Genomic DNA, 18,319 nt, shown 5'->3' with positions numbered 1-18,319 from the left:
GCAGAATCATTAGCATGCCAGGTAAAATGCTTAGTGGTATTTTGTCTGCCGCTACATTCTGAGTTCAAATTCTGTCGAGGTCAACTTTGCTTTTCATCCTTTCGGGGTCGATGTAATCGACTTAATCCCTTCCCCCAAACTTGAGGCATTGTGCTTCCAGTAGAAAGAATTATACCTTTACTTGGCAGTGAGCTGGCAGAATCATTAGCACACCGGGCAAAATGCTTAGCAGTAGATTGTTTGTCCTTATGTGCTGAGTTTAAATTCTGCTGAGGTTAACTTTGCCTTTCATCCTTTTGTGGTTGATAAAATAAGTACCAGTTGAGCTCTGGGGTTGATGTAATCGACTTTACTTGTCCTGAGTAGGAGTATATAAAAAAAAACTGTACCCCTCTGCCTAGTCATGTTGAGCCAGTAAGGCTTATCAACCCATTGTGATCTCAAGCTCAAATTCATGGCTTCCACATAAGACTGTGGTTGATGGAGAGAATATGCTTAGGCCCTCAGCCTGCAATGGATTGAACATGGGAAATTCAATATAATCAATTCAATATCTTTACTACTATTAATCACGTAAACACAACAGAAAATTTGTTAGCATCTTAAGACAAAGGAAAATTATTAGTTTTAGCCATGGTTTCTGAAAATGCTGAACTCCTGATTGTGTGTCAGTGGATCCAGCATTGTTAAAAGATAACATTCTTTATGGGTGGTGGGGAATATAATGAAATAGAATAGATCATCATTATTATTATTAAAATAAAGGAAGAAATCATTATTATGAAAATATTTAGTCCATTTCAGTCTGTCCAGCCTGCAATAGTTTGAAAATATTATTGCAGGAATAGAGAAAAACATCAGTGTTGTTTATCAAGTTTTTGTATATTTCACATAAAATTGAAGAACATTTTGGTACACATGCATACTGATGTCCAGCCTCTCTGAAATAAATATTGTATAACATTTATAGAACCTGCCCTTACCATTTTTTGGTAAATTACTTTTGTATATACTTAGAAATAGGCACACCTGTGGTTAAGAAGCTTGCTTCTCAATCATGTGATCTCAGGTTCAGCCCCACTGCACAGCACATTGGGCAAGTGTCATCTATAATTGTGGGTCAACTAAAGTTTTATGAGTGGATATGGTAAATGGAAACTGAGAGAAGCTTGTCATGTGTGTGTGTGTTTGTACCCATGCCTAGATATGATGGTTGTAAATGAGCATCATTATCATGCAAGCAAGGATGTATGTTTCCAGTCTGCCATGAAAACTATGTCTAGCTATGGGGGAAATATTACCTTTCCTGGTAACTAGGGGTTTTGTGACAGGAAGGGCATCTGCACTTGCCCATAAAAAAACTTGCCCTAACAGATTCCATCTGACCCATGTAAACATGGAAAAGTGGACATTAAATAATGATGTTGAAATGATGATGATGATGATTAGAAACAACCTAGTGGATATTAATAGTTTATTAGAAATTACTATAAAACAAGTTAATGTTAACAGCTTTTTCTAATTCAGTGTTGGATAGCAAGATGTCCATTGATGGTGTTTAGTCAGTGAAATATTTAATATTTTGGTAGTGTACAATATTTGATTGGTGTACTAGGTGTACGCATGGCTGTGTGGTATGTTTGTTTCCCAACTACATGGTTCCAGGTTCAGCCCTGCTGTGTAGCACCTTTCGCAAGTGTCTTCTACTTATAGCCTTGTGAGTGAATTTGGTAGACGGAAACTGAAAAAAAAGTCTGTTGTGTATGTATGTGTGTGTTTGTGTGTGTATCTTTGTGTCTGTTTGTCCCCCACCATCACTTCACTACTGGAATTGGTGTGTTTATGTCTCTGTAATCTAGCAGTTCAGCAAAAGAGACTGATAGAATAAGTAGCAGGTTTTACAAAAAATTATTATTATTGGGGTTGAATCAACTAAAATTCTTCAGGGCGGTGCTCCAGCATGGCCACAGTCTAATGACTGAAATAAGTAAAAGATGAATGATACTAAAACAACGTCATCATGTAGCTAATGTAAATTCCACCACAGTTCCTTCTAGTTATCTTTCTCTGAAACAGTCAGCTTTCTTTCTGATATTTTGTCTATTGTAACCAGTTTGTTTTTAATATTAAAGCGGACGTTAAATGATGAATGAATGAATTCAAATTTTGCCGAGGTCATCTTCGCCTTTCATCCTTTTGGGGTCAATAAATTAAGTACCAGTTGCATACTGGGGTCGATCTAATCGACTAGCTCCCTCCCAAAAAATTTCGAGCCTTGTGTCTAGAGTAGAAAAGAAATGTTAGCACTCTTAGCGGTATTTTGTCTGTCTTTACATTCAGAGTTCAAATTCCGATGAGGTTGACTTTTCCTTTCATCCTTTCAGGGTCGATAAATTAAGTACTAGTTGCATATTGGGGCAGATCTAATCAACTGGCCCCCTCCCAAAAAATTTCAGGCCCTGTGCCTAGAGTTGAAAAGAATATTATTAAGTAATTTATAAAAATTATATAACTATTTATCCCATGGACTCAGTTTCCTTACCAATTTCTGATAAATATTCAACTTCTTCAACTTTGAGATTTGCAGTACTATTAATAGTTGATCATTCTCAGTTTCTTCACTAATTTTCAATAAAAACTTGGCTTTTTCAATGTTGAGACTAGAGGTTCTATCAATAGTTAATCATCCAAACTGGCTTTAGTAGTTGGCTGAATGAGAGATATAATGTATATACTTTTACCAGGGACTTTAGTGAAATAAAAGAAATTGCTTAAACTATATTTGAACTTGGTTCAGAGTTTGTTCACCAGAGATTTGCCATCCAGTCTATAACTACAGTGATTTAACAATGTGATTAACAACATTTGTTTTTTCAAATTTGCAATAATCCAACTCACATCAAATATCTCTTCTTTTGAAAGAGGTTCTACTATTACTATTTTTCCCATTTGAGTCTATATAGTATCCACCTCTCACCCCTTAATCCCTTCGGCCTGTCGCTATTTTAATTCCCTCTACCTCTCACTTCCACCTCTCCTTTAATCATTTATTAGCATTTACATGTCAAATGTTATGGTTATTTATTCATTTTGTTTTAAATTAAGCATACATTATCCTGTAGCTTCAAGGTTTCAATGATGTGAAAGTTTATTTTTAGAATAACATTGTTGTGTAGGTGTGAGAGGTTGGACCTGGTCAGTTTAAACATAAAATAGGTACAATATAAGGGCCTAATATAACCAGTTTAAATCCTAAAGGCTTAATCTTCTTATCATTAATCCTCCTCCTACTGTAATTCTCCCTCTCAATACTTCAATACCCTTCCATCTCTCACTAATCCCACTTCACTTCTTACAACTTTAATCCTCACTATATTAATCCCTTGTCATCTCTCACTATTTTAATCCCCTTCTACCTCGTATTTCTTTAATCCCTCTGCACCCTTCCACCTCTCATTACCTTAATCCCTTATCTCTGTTAATTTTGGTGTTGCTTTTTTTTGCTCAATGTTCTGTGATTAGCATGTAATATCTTCCTGTGAGCATTTAGCTCAATCTCTTTCTTTCTTCCTCCATCTCTCTCTCTCTCTCTCTCTTTCAGTCTTTTGTTCTCTTATGTATACAACTCTGTGAATGGACAAATACATTGAAAGTCTTTTTATACATGATTGTGGTGCAAGATGTGTGTTTGTATATGTATGTGTGTATATGTGTATATGTATACACACACGCACACACAGAGAAACACATGCATCCACACATGCCATTGTATTTTGGAAATGTTTAATTTCAGGCAATATCTATTATTCTGCTTGCCTCAGACCATGTGGATGACAACAGGTCTCACCCTTCCTTCTTAAATGAGTAATTAGGAATAGTTTTGTGGCTGGATTGAATTTTCAAAGCAAAATTATCAATAAAAAATTACACCCTTCTTCAATATTACTCAAATTAATCTGTCCACCAAATATATACATACATGCATTATATATATATATAATATGTGTCATATATATATAATGTGTAGTGTATATATATATATATATATATATATATATATGTGTGTGTGTGTGTGTGTGTGTTTTACATATATATGTTTATATATATATATATGTTTATATATATAATATATATATATATATATATATATATATATTATATATATATAGGGGAAAAAATAAGTTCAAAAGAGAACAATTTAAACTTTTTGAGAGATCCAAAAAGAGAGAAAGTATGATTTCTAATAAAGATTCATCATATTCATAAAAATCAACCAGAGCAAGTAATAAGAATATGAAAATAATAGTTGAAAAATATTGTTGTAGGTATAAAAATACCCTGAACAAGTATAGAAAATGAAGGAGAAAAAGATGTTGAATCAAAATTAGATTTAATACAAAATAGGATTCAATACATATGTGTATTTCAAAGGACAATACAAATATGTAAGAAAATAAATTATAAACATAGTAATTGTAATTAAATTTATGCATTGTCATTTTCATCAGTGTGAGGAAATTTGTAAGGACATAAAAAAAGGTTTAATACAATAAAGCCAATTAAACTAAGATACAATAAGGGAGAATACAAATGGGGTTATAGGAAAAAAAATCAGATATTTACAAGTAAGTTTTAAAAGGGGCAAAAATAACAGTAATAATAATAGTAAGAGAGAAGAGGGGGGGAAAGATAGACATATCAATGTGTATGCACGTCTATATGGGTGTTTAAAAAAATAGTAACAGGTCGAGACATGTTACCATTTTTTTAAACATACCCATTAGCTTTTCATTTATGTTATAGTTTACCATACATATAGACATGAATGTCTGTCTTTATATATATATTTTATATATATATATATATATATATATATATATATATATATATATATGTGTGTGTGTTATATATTATATATAAAGTATGTATGTATATAATACCTATGTATATATATATATAATATATATTTGTTTAATATGTATATGATACCTATGTATATATAATATATATATATATATATATATATATACATATATAAAATATATGTATGTATATATACATTTAATATATATATAATATCTATATAAAATATGTATGTATGTATATATTTGTATAATATGTATATAATACCTATGTATGTATTCTATATATATATTAAATATAAATGTATGTATATATTTGTATAATATGTATATAATACCTATGTATGTATTCTATATATATATTAAATATAAATGTATGTATATATTTGTATAATATGTATATAATACCTATGTATGTATCTATATATATATTAAATATAAATGTATGTATTATTTGTATAATATGTATATAATACCTATGTATGTATTCTATATATATATTAAATATAAATGTATGTATATATATTTATAATATGAATATAATACCTATGTATATATATATATATGTATGTATATATATATAAATGTATGTATATATATGTATAATATGTATATAATATCTATGTATTTAATATATATATATATATATATATATATATAGACACACATATATACAGATATATATAAAATATGTATGTATATATGTATATGTATATAATATCTATGTATATAATATATATATATATATATACATATATATATATAAAATATGTAAATATATGCATAATATGTATATAATATATGTATATATATACATACGTATTATATGTATAATATTTATGTAATATATATGTATATATATAATATGTGATGTATGTATATATAATATATATTATATGTATATGTGTGTCATCATCATTATCATTTAATGTCCGCTTTCCATGCTAGCATGGGTTGGATGATTTGACTGAGGTCTGGCGAACTAGATGGCTGCACCAGACTCCAATCTGATCTGGCAGAGTTTCAACAGTTGGATGCCCTTCCTAACGCCATATATATATATAATATATCTATATATATGTATAATATGTGTTGTATGTGTTTGAGGTATGGTAAAATGACAAGAGTATGGTGAAGTTACCATGGCAAATGGAAAATCCCACATTCCAGACAGTCCTTCTTCAGGGATTAGATGACAGGAGTGAAATTAAAGAGGCAAGTGAAGATGTAACACTCTTCTGTCTATCTTTTCACTCCTGTTATCTTATCCCTGAGAAGAAGGACTCTGTCTGAAACATTGAATTTTCCATTCCTCATGGCAAGTTCACCCTACTTTTTTTGTCAGTTTTTACGAAATAATACAAGTCTAACTGATGCAGACTAACAAGTCTCTTTGGAGCCTGTTTGATTGTATGTGTGAATATATGTATATATTGAAAATTTTTTTTTTTTTTTTTCATCAATATTATTTAGTCAAGGAAGAGTTGACATGTTCATAGCCTTTACAGATGTTCTACTTGAGTATCAGTAGACCAATATTTGTAAAGGAAAAACAGTAACAGGGCTGGAGTTGCAGAGATTGTTAATATCTCAGATTATATTTTCTAAATTAGTTAATATATTCAGCAGTTACAATGGCCAAAGCCTTTCCAAACTTTGGTGCATTAGTCTTAGAGATAACCAGGAAAGTTAATCCTTTTTAGAGCACTAATTGCCTATACAATTACTGCTTTTATTATTCCCAGTTAATAGTTGGGAAAGAACAAGCACAAGGGGGTAATAAAATAATTTCAAAAATTCTTAGCAATTGGTATATATATATATATATATATATATATATATATATATACATATATATATATATACCAAATCCAATGACAAGGCTTTGGTCGGCCTGAAGCTATAGTAGAAGACACTTACCCAAGGTGTCACACTGTGGGACTGAACCCAGACCCATGTGGTTGGTAAGCAAGCTACTTACTATATATATATACCAGACTAATTACTGGCTTGCACTAGAATATGTAATGTCTTTTAGGTTTATAATATAGTGTATTTTTGTAATTATATATATTGAATTATCTTGTATGTGAAAAATGTTTGACATATGCATGGTATGAATGATTCAAAGGAGGTCGTGCTGTTCTGGTCTTTGAGTTTTCTTTTTCTTTTTTTTTCTTCTACTCTTGCTTACCTCAACTAAGCAATGTGGATACCATTTTCATTGTAAATATTTCATCTTGACAATGATACTTACCTATGTTTGTGATAATTCTTCCATTCTTTGTTGCTTTTGTCTCTGTTGGGCACATGGCTATTTCAGCACCATTCACCCACCAGTATGATGCTTGTAATTGTATATACTTAAGCACTTTTATTCTCTGCCTGCTGCCACTCTTGCCTTCTCAATAATTGACACTTCTATAAATATTTGTATGTTTATCATCTCGAACACAGCAGCAATAATAAGAGACTACCTTCCTCACAAGCCTTTGATTTGTTTATTATCATATTTTATTATAATAATCTTCAATTTCCTCAAAGAAAGTAAGACACAGTGATATAAAATTGTCTTTCCTAAATGGTATTTAGGATATTTTTTTTCTTTTTCCAAATAATTATTAATAACTGTGTGAATTATATAAAATAATTTTGTTACATATATAGATAGATATTTCATATTGAAGTTAGGAATATCCTTTCTTTAAGTTATTATTCTAATAAATAATAAAAAGAAATTCAGTTACTCAAACCCATATTGTTACTGCTAGTATATATGTTATTGTAAATCAGAGAAATGTTCATTGAACTTTAAAATTTTTACTCCTTTTACTGTCAAGATGTGTATGATTCATAGATTAGTGTTAATGTGATTATATTAAAGGACAGTAGGTGCAGTGACTAGGAAATGAGCATATTTTAGGTAAACCTGAGGCATGTTTCAGATCTAAGGAGACAAAATTCAAAGGATATGATCATTACTAAAGTAAATTATTATTTCTACTTTGTAATATATATCTTTCATTCTTATTTGATTCTTTTATAATCTGTAAGTTGCTGAGTGGAATTTTTTTTTAAGATGTATTCTGGTTTCAAATATTTATAAGCCTCCATTTTTTCTATCCTTTTCTTTTGCTCTAACTCTGCCTCTTCATGGATTCTTAGAATGATTAGAAAAAAACAAAAATTCTGTGTTAATATAATTCTTGTGAAATCATTCCAGTTAAGCAAGTTAAGTGGTTTAGTGTTAGTTAGTAAGATTACCTCCAAAAAACATAGTGTATGGGGGGTTAAAATTGAAAAGAAAAAAAAAGATGGTAAGGAATACTTAAGATGGGACATTTTGCAGACCTGATCAACCCATAAAAATACAGATGTAAAAATATAAATGTGACAGTTCATATATTTAAGCTTTAAGATTGAACAAGTTAATAGATGTTATGGACCAAATTTAATAGTTATTAATAATTATTTTAGTTCTGATGAAAATGGAAATTTGTAAGTTTTTTTTTTTTGATTTGTAAAGCATATATTATAAAAAATGTTTTGTAGCATTTAATGTTATATCAAACACTGGAGAAACAAGTTAATCAGTTGAATAAAACAGTGATAATGAATTACTCTCAATTACTGGAAGAAGTTTATAATAATATTTTTTTTTTTGTATTATTATTATTATTATTATTATTAAGGTGGTGAGCTAGCAGAATCGTTAGCATGCCAAACAAAATACTTAGCCGCATTTTGCCTGTCACTAGATTCTGAGTTCTAATTCCACCAAGATTAACTTTGATTTTCATCCTTTTGGGGTCAATAAATTAAGTATCAGTTGAATACTGCAGTCAATGTAATCGACTTAACCCCTCTCCCAAAATTTCAGGTTTTGTGCCTATAGTAGAAAGGATTATTATAATTATTATAATTATTATTATTATTATTATTATTATTATTATTATTATTATTATTGCTACTGCTGTTGCTGCAAGGCAGTGAGCTGGCAAAATTGTAAGCATGCCAGACAAAATGCTTAGTGGCATTTCATCTGTCTTTATGTTCTGAGTTCAAATCCTGCCAGGGTCAACTTTGCTTTACATCCTTTCAGGGTTAGTAAAATAAGTAGTACCAGTTGAGTATTGAGCTCAATGTAATCAACTGGCTCTGCCCCCAACCCCAAATTTCAGGCCTTGTGTCTATAGTAGAAAAGATTATAATTGTCGTCGTCGTCGTCGTCGTCGTCATCATCATCATCATCATCATCATCATTATTATTATAGTCAATATAGTCTATTTTACAAGCTCAATTAAATGTATATCAAATTAACTCAAATGTCAAATTAATCTCTACATAAACTTCTGTTTTACAATCACAAGTCTAATCAACTATCAGAATAAGGAAATTAGATTTTTCAAAACTTTTTAGTGAATGAACTCCAGGTCATATGTTTATCTCTCATACATCATTTCATTTTATTTTTTAAATTTTTGTTAAACATTTAGAATTATTTATATTTTGTTGATATTCTCAGCTTCTTATGGATTAATGCTGTGACCTTCTAATTCATGGCATTGGTAGTCCATGGCTGTGTGATTGTATACTCAAAGATTTAGTAACTATATTCATATTAACTACTTACAGTATATCAAAGCTCCTTTGATAGATCAATGCACAAGAGATGCTAAGGCAAGAAAAAAAAATGCAAGGGAAAAGTAGAAATCTCATTCTTCTATCTTCAATTCTTTAATAACCTGTCTTTCTGAAGACTTAGTATTTGAAGATCCCTGCCAAAATATTCATGATGGCCTGAACAGGTTATATCCGCTGGTTTCAAAGCAGATAACATCAAATTATTGGTCCGTCAGCTGTAGAAAAACTAGAGCAACTGATAACACCACAATAATAAAAGCTGTTCATGACCATATTATTTAAGCTAATCTATTGTTCTTTGTAACTCATTTTAATTTTGAGAAAAATGAAAAATATTTAAGACAATTAAGTTTATGCCCAAATTTGATTCATTTACAAGTTATAAATCATGAACTTTATATTATTTTCTTAGGAATATTGTTTTACAGTTACAATTCATCTTGCACTGTATGAAAAAAAATTTCAAGAATTTTAGGTTTTAGAGTTTTTTTTTTTTTTCATATTTTTCTTTTATAGCTTATATGATTATTTACATCTCTAAAAGTGTCTATTTTTATTTCTAGCTTTAAAGTGTCTTTTTATTTGCCCATGTTAATTTTTTTTCATTTTTTTTCCACAATTATTTGCTCCTATTGCTTATTATCATTATTAGCTTGTGTCTTTATTTTCGCTTCTTTTAGACAGCTTTTGCTTTGTACTGATTAGTAAAGTGCAACACTGACACAATCCACCTGGAAGTGCAAATATTAGTTCCTGCTCATAAAAGAAAATAAAAAGTATCTCTTAATTTTCTTGTTAGATTAAATTACCTCTCTCCCCATTTACCACGTAATATGAAATATTCCAGTGCCCTCATTATTTTGTTTACTGTCTTCATTAATCACCATGAATTGGTTTAATTGTAGAATATAAATTATCAACCTTCTTGTTTGATTCATAATGTGTCAGTTCTATGATTTTGCTATTTAAAAAATAGCAGAGTTACTCGGGAAGTGCTTAGTGAGTAGCTAGTGAAAATGAATAAAATAAGCGCTTCAAAAGTTTTTGAAAAGAATTTGTCTGAAGCAGTTTAAGAGAAGATGCTATCGAAGCCTCTTGTATGAGTTTGAAAACAGACTACTACTGTACTGCTATGTTTGCAAGATTATTTCAAAAAGCACACATATGTGAAATGCAAGTGCGGTTTTAGTAAAAATACATACTCTTTGTGTGCAAGATTAACCAGTTTTTCATTTCTCTGTATAAACTGGTGATCAAAATATTGTTTGATATTTTCAATTTAGGTTTCTTTTTGCTATTGGAGATTTTGTTTCACCACCACCTTTTTATAAACCATTTCATTTTATTTAATTGCAGTTATCAGTCAATACTTCCTTTTCTGGCTGTTTTATACAATTAATTACATCAGTTTATAATCTTTACATTAAGTTATTATTGTCAACTTCATGTGAGCTTTAAATTTTATCCGATCTTACTTTATTCAGTAGCAAAGAAACTGAATAATTATCACCATGCCATCTGAATATGAAGAATCTGAGATTTATTTATTTATTTATCTATATATTTATTTATTTATTTATTTATCTATATATTTATTTATTTAAAGCAATTTTTATTTCCACTTATTAATTTATTCTATATTTCATATTTAGAATTGTTTAAATGTATTTTTTATTTCTATTAGTTATATTCCAGAAACCACTTATGAAATAACTAGCTTAAGAGCCACACTCTGTGTGGACTTTTAGGCTAGCTCTTGCATAGGGCTAATTGAGCCTGTAGCCCAAAACTAAAAAGAGCTAAATAGCATGATTATAATATGTCTGTAATGACTATATGCCCTGGTGGTGTCTGATCAGAAGCTAAGGACGGATGAGAATTTATTCTGTAATGCAATCATTCTATTGTTCCAGTCCCAAGTTAAATTCCAACTGTTGGCCAATTTGTCCCAAAGTTTTTATCTCAATATAAAATCTCTGACATCATCTGACAAGCCCCAACCAAGATGATGTGAATCAGACAAGCTTTACCTGCTAGAAATAGCATTCCAAATGCTTTTAAATTTGATCCCAATGCTGGTTGTTCAAGAACTAAATGAAGGGCAGATAGTCAATCCCAGGATCATCCTGATTCCAAAAAAGTATAATATGTCTATGTAGAGCAAATGTATACTGAGATACAGGGGTCCCACACAGACAGAATTTCTTGTTTGTTATTATAGATTACAATTTTGGGATTGGTAATAATGTAAAGAAATGGGATTGAGAAAAAAAAAGATAATAATCATAGTTTTTGACTTTTTATGGAATTCAATGAAGAATGCTAATTTTGTTAAAGTTTTGTCATATTTTGGCTTGCATTATTCCATTTTCTTTTGGGTTGGAATTTTCTACAGTAGGATATATTTACCTTAATTCAGTATTATGTATCTTTCTAATGAGGTCAACCACTTTTTTCTTTCTGTTATTTTCAACGTAAAAGAGAGAGAGAGCATACTAATTTACTTAGTCTGCTGTTATCCCTATCTTTCTCTTGCTAGCGAAGTAAATAAATTGCAATATGTTACAATTTTGATATCGTTTATTTGCTCAGAATGGAAAGAATATTGTCCTCTAATAGATTCAAATAATGTTAGCTTAATTAATCTGCCAGATAGTACAAGTGGACAGGATTGAACAATTACAAAGATATTCTGCAAGAGTATTTATTGGTACATGTCTCAAGTAACTCTTAGATTATTAACTCTAATTATGTATTTGTAATTAATTTTTAAATATCAAGGTTTATTGTGGTTTAATTTCACCCTTTCTAAAACAGGTAATTCAGCTCCTATTTATAAAAGGGATTATTTTCTGATAAATAATGTTATCAAGATTTTATATACAGATAATCAAATAAGAAACTTTGCGTAGTTTCAGGTAAAAAATTTTCTTCTATTTTACATTGAATAGTTGAGAGTAAGGATTGGTTTTTATCTATTTATTTACGTTTTTAATAGACATGTCTGCAAAATTCCCCCTTTTTTAACTGGGTTTCAAACTTTTGTTTAGTAATAGAGTTGTTATTTAAAAACCAATAGTAGCAATTACAGAGAAGATAAAACCCTTTTTGTCTCTCTTGAAAGCATTTAATTTTTGTTTTATATGAAAGTAATCACTCAAATCCTCAATGTATCTTTGTTACAAAACAGCTTTAAACATAATATTATAACAAAGATACTGTACAGCAAACAGTCTCCACCAAATAAAGTTTGAAGCCTATTGCTTATTAAATTCTCTAATCTTCTTGGAATAAGCAGGACTATAACTTCCTAGTCTTTCTTTAATACTTATATCCACAATATCTTTATAGTGTCACATTATATATATATTTATATACTGTTGTAAAATATCAATTATTGAATTTCATTTTAAAACAAATTTCTCTTCAGCTTGTTAACTGAAAATGCTCCTTGGAAATTGGCTCTTGTTGATTATGAAAACTAAATAGATTGATCACTTGAAACAGTGGGAAAGATTAAAAAATCGTTGGCTAATTCATATAAACTGTTTTATTTTCAATATTATGAAGTGTAGAATAAAATAGTTCACCATTTCTGTTTGTAAAAATTTCTTTCTAATTTGTAGATATCTCAGCTAAACTGCTGCCTCATCACTGGGATATTATAACATTTCTTTTTACAATATGCAAAAAAAAAAAAGAAAATAAAAAGAAATAAATATTTCTAATTCCTTTTTTGAAAAATGTGCTTTTCTTTATCGTTTGTTTTCATTCTGTAATTAGAAATCTAATTCTCACTTGTCACAGGCTTGTTTTGGTTTGGTCTCTTATCTAGCAGCTGTGTTTACGAAAAAAAAAAACATTTTTTTTTCTTTTCTTTAATGGCCTTTTGATGGCAGGCAGAATATGAATTTAAGTAAATGCTTTTAATAATTATTTTCAATATTTTAATTGCTATTTGTTGACAGTTCATAGAGTTCTTTTTCCCTTTGCAGTTATCTTCTTTACTTCCTTTACAGGTGCTATATGTTCTTTACTTTGGTCTCATTCAAAAAGCAATGCTCTTTTAATCCCTTGCATTATTTACACTTAATACATAATTTCAGTATGACTGAAAATGTCTAAGATTTTCAGATTACCAAATACATACGCAAACCATTTGCAATTCTCCACACTAAATCATCCTCAAATAAGCAATTAAACATTTACTTCAATTGTATTTTAATTTTTTTATTTCCTTTGATCATTTCCTAAGTTTTTTTATAAGTCCTCAAAGTGTTTTAATTTTCCAACATTCTCATTTTTCTAATAAATACTATTATAATTATTTCAAAAATGCCTCCAAGCATTGCTATTTTGAATTGACCAATGATTGTTGTTTTTTTTTAAATTTCTTTTACACTTTACTGGTTCCAGCCAGTATAACATTCACAAAACCATTTGGGAGGTGGGAGGTCAGCAGTTTTTCTAACTCAGTCATTTGTTTTTGTTTTAGCTTTTAACATTGAGAAATTAATAGAATTTTTTGTTATTAGGATAACTTGAAACAATGTAAGAAATATGTTTGTGGAAAATAATAGATTTTCTTAAATTCCAAAGCTGAAATATACTTTTTTTAAAAATTACTCATGTAATGAAAACTGAAATAATAGTCTATTGCAATATATTAAAAATAAGTCTGTGAAACATATAAGGGTTGCATGGATATTTCTGTGATGATAGGTATTTACATAGATCAAATGTTAAATAAAATATACAGGTTACTGTGTAGAAATGACAGGCTATACTAATCATTTAAAGACAGAAATATTATTTGCTCTTTGATAAGTGCAAATATAAGAAATCAGTAACTTAAGAGACACATCATTATTTGTTCCTTATAGAGATATGGTTTGGTCAGAATGCAGAGCTGTACTGGTATACCATTATTATCAAGTCTTGTGAATTTATCATAAATGGAAATTGATGCATGCAGAAGATAGTTTTTAATATAAGTTTCATCTAAGATCAAGCTTTCAAAAGATTCCATTGAAGCTTTAAGATTGTTAAGACATAAAATAATAAATTGAGTATATTGGTGAGGCTTTCTGGAGCTGATACAACAAAATGTAGTGTGCTTTCTTGTTGAGAGCTTAAATTATTAGATTATCACTTTAACATTTCAGTATTGAGGTTATAAAAAAAATACTTCTCGTGTATATAAGAAAACCTCTACCATTTGCAACAGGAAGAAATTGAGTGACAAATTTTTATATAGCTTCTAGATTTTAGATAATGCCATTTTTTGATGAGAGGAACCAGTTTACTTAACAATATAGAAAATTACCTGCAATAACTATTTAATCTGTGATTAGTCTAAATTTATTAAATTATCTTTGTGAATCCATCATTTTGTTCTGATTTCACTCTGGAGTCAGTAAGATAGGTTTCAGTAATAAATTATTTTGTTCTGTTTCAAAAATAACAACCTTGTACCTAATTAAACAAACCAATATGTGCAAAAATCTGTTTCTGGGTGACTTGATAATGACTAAATGCCTTCTCTGTGATAAAGTTAGTTTTAGTAAAGTTATTGAAACAGATTGTTCATAATTTTTTACACTGAACTCTGAAAGTGGACCATGTTTTTAGAATTAACTACAAGGAGGTCTTTTACACATTTTAATTAAGGCATTTAAGATGTAGGGGTAATTGGAATTTGTATTTTTGTAAAGCAGACTAACATCTAAATTATTATTTTATATTTTTAAAAAAATGTTTTAAATTTTCAACATTAATATTTTCAAGCATAAAATATTTAAAACCCACTAGAGAATTCACACAATAAGCAAATAAGAATAAATGTAGTGAATTGTTTATTAATTTTTTTTATATAGTTGATTGTAATGATTTAATAGTCAGTTGTTAGAACTGGTTGAACAGTAATCAATAGTTTACTAAGGATGTATCAGTGCTCTAAAATTTTCTTCTGTCAAATCCTATCTTTTGAACTGAAATACAACATGATCCATGCAGAATAATGTAGGGGATCTGATGGGAGTTGCATTATTATTAATTCTGTTATTCAATTTCTTTTTGCTATGGTATAATTTCATTTTCTTTTAGAACCTTGAACCATATTATTATTATTATTATTCAACTCTTTAAAAGCTGAACTATGTCACATTAGCTGCATTCAGCTTAACTTTTAGTTCCATAACTGTGAACTCATTTGGATCTTTATTTTAAAACTACCATCTGTTAAAAATGTATGACTTAATTTTTTGTGAAATTTTCTTTTGATTCCAGCTGGTTACTTTAAAACTACAGGATCAATTTGTAGGATCCTGCTTTATCACACTTTTAATTGTAACTAAATAGAATTTTATTTCAAGTTCATTCAATTAGAGTTTGGATCAAAGTGACTGTTTGCTACTTATTCACTCAGAAAACATCAAATTGTATACTATCTTAGTTTCCTGCTTGTATTTGTTTGTCTTGCCAAAGCTTGTATTTCATATAGACTTTTACAAAAAGCCACTTTCTTTAGCTGAGCAATCACGAATCATTCTGCATATCATTACATAATTTTATTGCTATTAACTTTTTTTTTTCATTCTTATTCTTTGCTTAATGGAAGACATGTTAACATAATGCACTCACTTGGTTAATGTTTTTATATTATTATATTTGTATCATACACACATACATACACACACACATACATACATACACACACATTCTTTTTCTCTTCTCTCCTATTCATTGACATATACATATTGCTGAAAGTTATTAACTTGAATAATTTTAAATATATAGCTTATTAAGTAGGAAATTGCAGATGATTCCAAAGTAAATCTTGTAATTATTATAATTAATCCTTATAATTTCCACTTGCTTTTGAAATATTTACCATATGAATATTTGGCGAATCAACAAATATTTATATATATATATATATTTATATATATATATATATATATATATATATATTATATATATATATATATAGTTGCATATGATTCAAGTAAAAACTCTGTAGAATGCTATTCAAAGCTCATTTGCAGTTGTTGGCTACCAGATGTCATACAGTGGAAATGCTCCTGCTACTGGATATACATCAGGAATTCCATAGTATCTGTAGAATTTATATAAATGATAAAAAATGGAATGAACATCATTCTTTACATATTTCTACACCTGTAGTAATAGGTGAGATGTTGTATAATCATTGTCATGCAGCTAAAGTAAAATGTGCTTCCACAGGTGATTGTTTAAATAAGTCTTTCATTAGATTCTCCTGTTATTTCACTCAGTGTTAGAACAGGTACTCAAAGGGCTGTGTCATTTTCAGCAGTTTACAGACAAAACCAAACCCATAGATTTAGAGACAGACAAAATACAATTATAATCAAAGTACAAACTACAGAAATAAAGAAATGGACAAAAAAGTAGGGGTGGAGTCAGGTTCACTATAGGTTACAATTCTATCTTCATGGTCAGATTCTAAGGAAGAAAATGCATAATAGAACTAAGAACAAAATGAAGCATTTTGAGATAAATTTTATTCCTTATTTCATTTTTTATTCTTCATTTTGCTGATCAGACAAAGTATAAACCAAATGGCAAGATTGCCTTAGACAATTAGGAGACTCTGTTCTAATCTGTGAGTTGCTAATTACAGAAGCAAGTCATTCCAACCTAGTGGTACTATGCTCAGCTAGAAAATCTAGACTATATAAAACTGAAATATATTTTGACCTGAGACACAATGAAGTGTTGAAGGAACATAAACTGTTAATATAACAGTTGTTTCTTTTGTGTTATATTGTCTGAGCAATCCACTTTATCTGTAATAACCTGGGCAGTAGGGACATTGTTCTAATGTTAATGTCAGCTTTAAAATTTTTAGTTGGTAATAAACTCTTCATGAAAAAACAAAAGACAAGCATGTTTTTTTATGTCATTAATTTCTTTCACAAATCTGATATATTCATTAGTATTTAGAAGTATACTTTAGCCTTCAAATAGTCATCCTTTCAAGATAACATTATCTTCATATATCATACTGTGTTTTCATAACTTTTTCTATAACTAATCTCAACTAAATTTCATTTTACAATGTTAAGAAACTGCTTTGTGATTGTGATAAGTTTTAAAATATATTTGGCACGATTGTTATGTTGATTCCATTATCTTGTGTTTTTTACTGCTTCTCTGCAGATATTGATTTCTCAGTTGCACTTGTTGACTCTGCCGATACAATCAACACCTCAACAAATTCTGTAACTAGTAAGAATGAAGTCATGACTGCTTCAACTGTTACAAATGCTTTGAGTGGGACAAGTTCAACAATTCAAACAGTACCAAAATCAACAACTAGACCAGCAACTAGTACTTCTTGTCATACTCTTCCTACTCCTCAACCTATTGCAATGCAAACTGGAGCTAATTTAGAATTATCAAAAAAACCTCAGAATCTCTCTACAAGTTGTATAGCTACTAATTTTCCTTCTGATGTGTAAGTATTAGTTTGCATGGCTGTTTTTATTTTGAATATAAAAAAAAAAACAATCATATTCATTCCTTACATGGATATCTTCTGTAACATTTTACTAATGCTTCTATGCTCTTGAGGTATTATGTTTTATTGTTATTCATTAGAGAAAAAAGTGAAAGTTAGGTGACCATAGCTTATAAAACTCGCTTGTTGATACGTGTTCTAGTTATTGAACAAAGTCCTCCTTTGCTTTCCTTGAGATCTATTTTCAAAAGATGTATCCTGATACAAATGGTTGGCAGTTTATTTCATAGGGAAAATATTTGCAAATAT

At 29.2% G+C, this 18,319-nt stretch overlaps 1 protein-coding gene across 5 annotated transcripts in view; it reads left to right on the top strand.

Annotated features, from left to right (window-relative positions):
• Window positions 1-18,319, top strand: part of LOC115209239 (rho GTPase-activating protein 44) — a 211,557-nt gene that overhangs the window by 162,289 nt on the left and 30,949 nt on the right. For all 5 annotated transcript variants that reach the window (XM_029777520.2, XM_029777521.2, XM_029777519.2 and 2 more), the window contains one exon: window positions 17,710-18,007. In XM_029777520.2, coding sequence (XP_029633380.1) covers window positions 17,710-18,007 — 298 coding nt within the window. The remainder of the gene's footprint in view (window positions 1-17,709; window positions 18,008-18,319) is intronic.

This window comes from Octopus sinensis, linkage group LG3 (genome assembly GCF_006345805.1).
Source record: "Octopus sinensis linkage group LG3, ASM634580v1, whole genome shotgun sequence".
Taxonomy (NCBI): domain Eukaryota; kingdom Metazoa; phylum Mollusca; class Cephalopoda; order Octopoda; family Octopodidae; genus Octopus; species Octopus sinensis.
Note: the sequence above shows the minus strand (reverse complement) of the source record. Positions and strands in the feature narration are given on the sequence as shown.